Genomic DNA, 8849 nt, shown 5'->3' on the forward strand with positions numbered 1-8849 from the left:
GTTTGTGCTACAAAAACATTTTTCTTTTCATGTCAACACAACTGTGAAGATAACTTTATTTGTTGCTTGAACATCCCACATGAATCTCATTTCAACCCTTACATTATCAGAGAGCATCATTTGACCATTAGTCATTTGACTTTATTATGCAACACATCATTTACATTTTAGCGGCAGGTTAAAAGGGAGTATAGTGAAGTTAGCCAAAGTAAACATACAGTAGTTCAGAAGAGATAATAGTAGTAGAGTAAACCTAGGAAACTATTAAATAGCAGATCCATTACAGTCCTATCCATCAGCGATGGAGGCAAATGAAGAATAAACAGTCAACCCTAACCATCAAAGTGTCTAAAACAACATGATCAATTCAGGCAAATTCAATTAGATACAGATTTCCCAGACATTAAATTCACAACCCTTAACGTTACCAGGTTCAATAACATTGACAGTAATAAACAGGGGCCTTTAAATGTTTGTCTTACAATGTCGTGGATAGGTTGTTAGCCTGTATTTATTTGTCCCCCCACTTAGAAATACAATTAGTAGCGTATCAGCTTTCTTTAACGAGTAGTCAACTCTCTGGGTCGTGAGGATGTGGCTTCCCTACACCTCATGGCTGTAGACGTGTTCTTCATACTTGGTCTGCTCCATTCCGTCACAGATGAGGGTGCAAAAGGGGCACACTCTGTGGCTGTCCTCGTGCAGCTCCAGCTCATTTGGGGTGATGCCAGGGAAGCACTCATGGCAGTGACGACACGTCAAGGACAACTATGGGACGGACACGGGTCATAAGTGGTAATAATATCGGATCTAGACTGGATAGTTAACTGTACTCTAGCACAAACATTATAGAGCATTATGAAACCAACTCTTTGATCCCAAACCACTAGTGTATGTTGTTGCAAACATAATCAGCCGTATAACCATGTATATCATAGGAATGACTTCACATACCTCCTCCACGTTTGTCGCAGGGCCTGCAAACAGAATCATATGTCAGCCATAGTTGAACCTGTTTTGTTATTTTCCAAGAAGGCATGTCCGTGAGGCACAAGTGGCGTTCATGTCTCATTTGAGAATATTTAGGTGAGGCTTTCCAACAGCTGGAATATTGGGAATACCTGGGGTCTCATAAGGGTTCCCAAAGTGGAGAGAGGCAGCCAGTGTATCTTGCTGCTGCTCCTCAGTGGGGGTGGGGTCAGTTGAAGAGCCATAAGGGTTGGGATGCTGCATGGACACTGGAGCAGCCTGGATGTCAGCAAACTCCTTGCGAAGTCTCTCAACATTTCTTTTGAGATCCTGACAGATAGAATACAGTGGCAAAACCCCAATGTAAGCAGATGTCCCTAATTGTAAATAATTAAATGACTAGTAAAGAGTATCAACATTCACAGCAATCACCTGATTTTCTCTGGACAACTCCTCTTTCTCTACTTTAGCGATCTCTGCCATGCTTTCTTTCTCCTCAATGACTCTGTGGAACTCTAAAAGTTGCATCTGAGGGGAGAGAACAGGGAACTTGTGATCAGACACGAGAATACGTTCAGTGCGTTTTATATTCATTTGCTCTCGCAGGTGAACAACTTTCCCAGAACAAACAACATCTTGGTAAGAAAAAAAATGATACTTCTGACCCTGTCTGTGGATCGAAATAGCGTCAAAGATATTCTCTAAGCACCTCTAGTTTTCTGCTTTTCTGCTCCGCCTGTGTAGACCTCATGACTATGATATTCGTGCACTCATTGACCTTCACCAGTTCCCCCTCTGCTTGCTCTGCACGTCTGCGTGTGTTGTTGGAAGCCTGCAGCTCCTGGTGCAACTGTGTCCGAGCCTCCTGCAGCTGGCCAAGAAGAGCTTGGTATTGCACCTGACGGCGCACAAGAAGACGACAGTATTACATTTCACAATGGCGTGTACAGGAAGGACATAGGTCTTTTACCAACTTGTTCCAACCTTCAAATCACTGTCCACCATCTCCTGCTGTGGCTGGTGCCCCTGCTCTGACAGGCTTCTGTGTAAGGCCTTGTTCTCCGTCTTCAAGTCATCCAGGTCAAGTGTGAGACCACGCAGTTTGCGCAGCTCCACAGAAAGCTTCGCCTTCTCTTTCTCACTGCTCTGGAGATCCACCTGGAAAGAGTCAACATGAGGTTCTGTGATTGACAGGTTTTTTTTCACATCAAAGAAAGCACTAAATTAATTGGCCAACAGGTCTTTTAAAGAGTGTGTGTGTGTTACAGACATTCATTTACATCAATTACTCTGCTGAGTGTGCTGACCTGTAGAAGCTGAATGTGATCCTTCAGTCTGTAAGACTCCTGCTGAGAATCTCTGAGGCTTGGACTCAGCCTGTTGACACAGAAACGGGGGCATGAGGAACAGCATTGTTGCACAAGTGTAAAATATATATATATATATATATATATATAAACTCAGCAAAAAAAGAAACGTCCCTTTTTCAGGACCCTGTCTGTGGAACGGTCGTTAAGACACTAACAGCTTACAGACGGTAGGCAATTAAGGTCACAGTTACAAAAACTTAGGACACTAAAGAGGCCTTTCTACTGACTCTGAAAAACACCAAAAGAAAGATGCCCACGGTCCCTGCTCATCTTCGTGAACGTGCCTTAGGCATGCTGCAAGGAGGCATGAGGACTGCAGATGTGGCCAGGGCAATAAATTGCAATGTCCGTACTGTGAGACGCCTAAGACAGTGCTACAGGGAGACAGGACGGACAGCTGGTCGTCCTCGCAGTGGCAGACCACATTTAACAACACCTGCACAGGATCAGTACATCCGAACATCACACCTGCGGGACAGGTACAGGATGGCAACAACAAATGCCCGAGTTACACCAGGAACGCACAATCCCTCAATCAGTGCTCACTGTCCGCAATAGGCTGAGGGCTTGTAGGCCTGTTGTAAGGCAGGTCCTCACCAGACATCACCGGCAACAACGCTGCCTATGGGCACAAACCCACGTCGCTGGACCAGACAGGACTGGCAAAAAGTGATCTTCACTGACAAGTCGCGGTTTTGGTCGGATTCTCGTTTATCGTCAAAGGAATGAGCGTTACACCGAGGCCTGTACTCTGGAGCGGGATCGATTTGGAGGTGGATGGTCCATCATGGGGCGGTGTGTCACAGCATCATCGGACTGAGCTTGTTGTCATTGCAGGCAATCTCAACGCTGTGCGTTACAGGGAAGACATCCTCCTCCCTCATGTGGTACCCTTCCTGCAGGCTCATCCTGACATGACCCTCCAGCATGACAATGCCACCAGCCCTACTGCTCGTTCTGTGCATGATTTTCTGCAAGACAAAAATGTCAGTGTTCTCAATGGCCATCGAAGAGCCCGGATCTCAATCCCATTGACCACGTCTGGGACCTGTTGGATCTGAGGGTGAGGGCCATTCCCCCCAGTCCGGAAACGTGCAGGTGCCTTGGTGGAAGAGTGGGGTAACATCTCACAGCAAGAACTGGAAAATTTGGTGCGGTCCATGAGGAGGAGATGCAGTGTAGTAGTTAATGCAGCTGGTGGCCACACCAGATACTTTTGCTTTTGACCCCTTCCCTTTGTTCAGGGACAAATGATTCAATTTCTGTTAGTCACATGTCTGTGGTACTTGTTAAGTTTATGTCTCAGTTGTTGAATCTTATGTTTATACAAATATTTACACATGTCAAGTTTGCTGAAAATAAACACAGTTGACAGTGAGAGGACGTACATTTTTTTGCTGAGTTTATATATAGACAGGATGATATCATGATATGACTGGAAAGGTGTTGTACTAGAAAGATATGTCCATTGAATGGATTGCTCGAGACAAGTACTCACTGTGCAATCTCCACACTTTGAACCTCAACCTTTTCTTCCAACTCCTCTCGCTCCTTCTTCAGCTGTTTGATCTTGCTCAATGCTCGTTCATATTTCTCACAAATAGGAGTCAGAGACTGCAGGCATTTGTGAAGAGAAATAGCAAGTTTAAAGTGATTCAGACTTTGTCCCTTTTAAGCCAATTTTTGCGAGTGCAATTTGCTTAATATTTTGTGTAGTGTAAACACTCCAAAGGAACTGAGACCCCTCAAAATATACCCCGAAGTGAACCGAACTGAGACCATCTCGAGAGGTGGTCTGACTTCGGTTCGCTTGAATTCTGCAGGCCGGTTCTTTTTTTTCGACCAATGTGAACACAAAGCTCCCCATTATTCCTGCACCACACACTACACTACTTTATTAAAGAGGACTATACAGTGCCTTCGGAAAGTATTCAGACCCCTTGACTTTTTCCGCATTTTGATAGGTTCAGCCTTATTCTAAAATGTATTCAATCTACACACGATACCCCATAATGTCAAAGCAAAAACTGGTTTGTAGAGAAAAAAAATGGAAACATCACATTTACGTAAGTATTCAGACCCTTTACTCAATACTTTGTTGAAACCCCTTTGGCAGCGATTACTGCCTCGAGTCTCTTGGGTATGACGCTACAAGCTTGACACATCAGTATTTGTGGAGTTTCTCCCATTCTTCTCTGCAGATCCTCTCAAGCTTCTTCAGGTTGGATGGGGAGCGTTGGTGCACAGCTATTTTCAGGTCTCTCCAGAGATGTTTGACAGGGTTTAAGTCCGGGCTCTGGCTGGGCCACTTAAGGACATTGAGACTTGTCCCGAGGCCACTCCTGCCTTGTCTCGGCTGTGTGCTTAGGGTTGTTGTCCCGTTGAAAGGTGAACCTTCGTCCCAGTCTGAGGTCCTGAGTGCTCTGGAGCAGGTTTTCATCAAGCATCTCTCTCTACTTTGTACCCTTTCCCAGATCTGTGCCACGACACAATCCTGTCTCAGAGCTCTATGAACAATTCCTTTGACCTCGTGGCTTGGTTTTTGCTCTGACATGCACTATCAACTGTGGGACCTTATATAGACAGGTTTGTGCCTTTCCAAATCATGTCCAATCAATTGAATTTACCACAGGTGGACTCCAATCAAGTTGTCGAAACATCTTCAAGGATGATTAATGGAAACAGGATGCACCTGAGCTCAATTCCGAGTATCATAGAAAAGGGTCTGAATACTTATGTAAATAAGGTGTTTTTGTTTTTTTAATACATTTGCATTTTCGCTTTGTCATTATGGGTATTGTGTGTAGATTGTGGGGGAAATTAATGTATTTAATCCATTTTAGAATAAGGCTGTAACATAACAAAATGTGGAAAAAGTCAAGGGGTCTGAATACTTTCCGAAGGCACTGTATGTGAAAACACCCTTCGATACATGACAAGGAGACAGAGAAAGTGTGGGGGAAAAAAAGAGTAGAAGAGACATTGAAAAATATTGATGGTATACAAACAGCCTGTCATATGTATTGACACGTTCACCAAATATTTGTTATGAATTGGGGCCAGAGACTGCAGCCTTTCATGGAAAGAAACTGTTAGAAACAAGACAAAATGTACTCCGTAGTAGTAGTAGTTCTTTGGTAGGCCCAAATGGGAAATTGGTTTGCGACAGTTACCTCCTGTCCTGTGTGTGATTCATCCATTGATTTGTCCTTCTGTGTCAGTTCTTCATGCTCTCTAGCATTCTGTTGCTGTTGCTCCAGTTTGCTCACTACCTGTGCAAGTTCCTCTTTAGATTCCTACAGGAACAATATATAATTCACCACCCTCTCAGCCTGATTAGGGGCTAGAAGTAAAACTGCTGGTGGACAGAAAAGACTTTCAAACAAACCTTGAGGCGGTCAATCTCTTGCTGTTGCTCCTTTAGGGCACGTGTCAGAGTCTCATTTTGCTCTTTCAGTTGCCCCAACTCCATGGCCAGCTCTTCTTTCTCCCTCTCACTTTGCACCACCTGTTCCTAGATTCAGAAATGCTCAAATCATGTCCATAACCTCTACTGGTTATGGATATGGAACACTAGTCACTTTAATAATGTTTACATAATGCTTTACCCATCTCATATGTATATACTGTATTCTATTCTACTGTATTTTAGTCAATGCCACTCTGACATTGCTCATCCTAATATTTATATACTTCTCTATTCCATTATTTTCCTTTTAGATTTGTGTATTGCTTTGAACTGTTAGATTCTACTGCCCTGTTGGAGCTAGAAACACAATAATTTTGCTACACCTGCAATAACATCTGATAAATAGGTGCATGTGACCAATACACTTTGATTTGATTTGATTACTGTGTTTGGAAAGTTCCATCTATCCATCAAGTATAGTTCCACCAGTTATGTTGAAAAGCATTTATGTTTCAGTATGGAAAGAGTTTCTTAGTTGTCAGATGATTTGTGTTGTAGACACAAAATTCACCAAATATTACCTCCTGTCCTTTGCATGAGTCTTCCATTGATTTAGCTTTCTGTGTCAGTTGTTCATGCTCTCTTGACTTCTGCTGCTGCTTCTCCAGGTTCCCGTCTGCCTTGTATAGTTCCTCGTTAGACAACTGCAGAGATAATGTTACAATTCTGTTACCTCACATTGTAATTTCCATTCTCACACTTGACTAGGGGCTAGAAATTAGCAGATGTAACGAACATCTTGAAAACAAACCTTGAGGCAATCAATCTCTTGCTGTTGCTCCTTCAGGACTCCTCTCAAAATCTCATTTTGCTCTTTCAGTTGCCCCAACTCCATGACCATCTCTTCTTTCTCCCTCTCACGTTGCTCTACCTTTTCCTAGATTCAGAAATGCACATCATGTACATACATAACCTCTCCTACGGATAATTCTAGCTAAAATGTTCTTGTGAGGGACATCATCTCCTTGACCTTTCACTAAGCAAGCCAAACAAAAAGTTCTGCATTTTTAAGTATTTCAAGCATGGTCTTTAAAACACAATCAAATCAACTTTTAATGTTAGGTATGGTGGATTGCGTTGTACCTGTGTTGTGATGACCAAGAGGTCGTTTTCCAGGCTGCCATCTGTGCTTTGTTCCCCTGAGGTTTTAAAGCAGAAGGGGGTGCTGGCTCCTCTCACTTGGCCATTGCTATCAATATAGCAGAACTGATAGAACTCTGCATTATCCTTTGGCAAGTAGTATGCTATCAGAATAACAACATCGTTGTCAGTGCCAGCATAATATTGATCACTTGAATGTCAAATAAATGTAATTTGTATCTAAAATTAAGAAATTAACATGGGCCTATCACGAATCCACCTAAAATCCACCAAAAACGAATCCACCTAAATTGATCACGATCATTCATATCAAAGTTCATGTCAGTTGAAAAGTTTGAGGATAAAATGCACACATGGTCTTACCACTAAAAAGCACTTGTTTTTTGTTTGCATCCTGTTTTATCAGATCCAATGATGGTTCTATCCACACAAATGTGTAATAATCCTTTGTGGTGCTCCAGCCCACCTGCACAACATCAGTTATAACACAATCAGCACAACATCAGTTATAACACAATCAGCACAACATCAGTTATAACACAATCATGACTGACTGACAACTGGGAGGCATTCCAGACTGTGGATTTCTATTGTTAAATATATTAGGTTAATATTTCCTTTGTGGAAATACAATCCATATCATAATCTCTGATGAACCAGACCACTCATGAATATTCATGACAAAATATCTATAATCTCACCTTGAATATCCCCACCCAGTCTCTGGGGTTCTGTTGAATGGCTGCTGTCAGAGTGTAGCTGCAAGTCACGGCAATATTTGGCACGTAGGAGTGGGGGATTTCCTGAAATACAACCTGGGAAAAGGTTGTTGACAATTCCATGTTGGCTGCACTTTCGACGCTCTCCATTGTGACCTCTGAAATTGAGAATATAGCAAAATGAAAACAAGTAGGCCCCAAATGCGCATTAAAAAAAACTAACAGGATGTACAACTCGAATAAAACACAATTTATGTTCTCAACTGAACGCCGTATATGTATCTAATCTGGCAGCACACGTTGTGGATGGTTCGTATGTTAATTAGAAGGCCAAACATTTTATATCACATAAAAATTGCATACAATGTTGCGTTGGCAAAACTAAGTTTCACTTTCATTTTACATTTTTGTGAAACGTATCGCCTATTTTTCACACTTGACAATCACATTTAACATACCCATAAATGTTTTTTGACGACTTTTGGACGTCAATTTGATTGACAAACTTGTACTTCTAACCCAATAATTTATTAGAGGGTGATTTATTATGTTGGATCAAGCAACAATAAACCATATACAAGGCCACAAATAAAACACTGGAGAGAAAAAGAATATGAAAGTGAACACAATTCTGTCACTATTAAGATCAATGTGTTATACGGTTTAGCTAAAAAATAATGACATTAAATGGTTGAACTTACATGAAGTTTGGACTGCCAACTGCAACTGCCAGTTCAACTCAGCAGTGTCGCAACTCGGACAGCAACAAGAAGTACTTACTGTCCCTAGGTTTAATTTCCAGCAGAGAGGAAGAGGTTAGGGGAGAGGGATAACAGGGCTAAAATCTATCTTCTCCAACAGGTGGCGTTGTTTCGTTTTTTTCGCTCAACAAGCGAGGAGCTTTTGTATGGAGGTCAATGAGAGAGTGTCGAATTTGGTTAACACAAAAATGTGATGGCTTATTTTCTATGTGTGGCTTATTTGATCAAATAGAAGTATCATAATGATGAGATTTTTACGAGTGTACGGATATAAATAGGACACCTGACATCCCGGGAACTTTGAGAAAACACATATCGGAGTTGTGGCTGGTCGTTACTACTTACCCCAGCCACAAAGTCATAAAGCCCATTTCTACAATGTATCTTCTTAAAATGTGATTTTAAACCTAACCTTAACCACACTGATAACCTTAAATGAACACCAAAAATCCGATTTTTG

The 8849-nt window shown here is 42.0% G+C and overlaps 1 protein-coding gene across 2 annotated transcripts; it reads right to left on the minus strand.

Moving 5' to 3' along the window:
* Positions 1 to 39: 39 nt before the first annotated feature.
* On the minus strand, positions 40 to 8482 carry LOC112223600 (calcium-binding and coiled-coil domain-containing protein 2). 2 transcript variants are annotated; one of them, XM_024386681.2, is made up of 16 exons: positions 8330 to 8482; positions 7611 to 7786; positions 7273 to 7375; positions 6892 to 7052; positions 6560 to 6685; positions 6330 to 6452; positions 5728 to 5853; positions 5513 to 5635; positions 3838 to 3953; positions 2277 to 2346; positions 1954 to 2127; positions 1679 to 1867; positions 1402 to 1497; positions 1122 to 1299; positions 955 to 977; positions 40 to 768 (listed from the first exon to the last, which is right to left on the minus strand). In XM_024386681.2, the coding sequence occupies exons 2-16, from the start codon at positions 7776 to 7778 to the stop codon at positions 604 to 606; spliced, it is 1941 nt and encodes a 646-aa protein (XP_024242449.1). In that variant the 5' UTR covers positions 7779 to 7786; positions 8330 to 8482; the 3' UTR covers positions 40 to 603. The 2 variants fall into 2 exon arrangements, with proteins under 2 accessions (XP_024242449.1, XP_024242450.1); XM_024386682.2 differs by lacking the exon at positions 5513 to 5635.
* Positions 8483 to 8849: the final 367 nt, after the last annotated feature.

The sequence above is a fragment of the Oncorhynchus tshawytscha genome, linkage group LG24 (genome assembly GCF_018296145.1).
Source record: "Oncorhynchus tshawytscha isolate Ot180627B linkage group LG24, Otsh_v2.0, whole genome shotgun sequence".
In the NCBI taxonomy this organism is placed as follows: Eukaryota; Metazoa; Chordata; class Actinopteri; order Salmoniformes; family Salmonidae; genus Oncorhynchus; species Oncorhynchus tshawytscha.

Coding starts and splice junctions, on each gene's coding strand:
- LOC112223600 (XM_024386681.2), bottom strand. CDS start 7,778: ATGGAGAGCGTCGAAAGTGCAGCCAACATGGAATTGTCAACAACCTTT. Junction 6,686..6,891: donor TCTTGGTCATCACAACACAG/GTACAACGCAAT, acceptor TTCTGAATCTAG/GAAAAGGTAGAGCAACGTGA. Junction 5,636..5,727: donor AAGAGATTGACCGCCTCAAG/GTTTGTTTGAAA, acceptor TTGTTCCTGTAG/GAATCTAAAGAGGAACTTGC.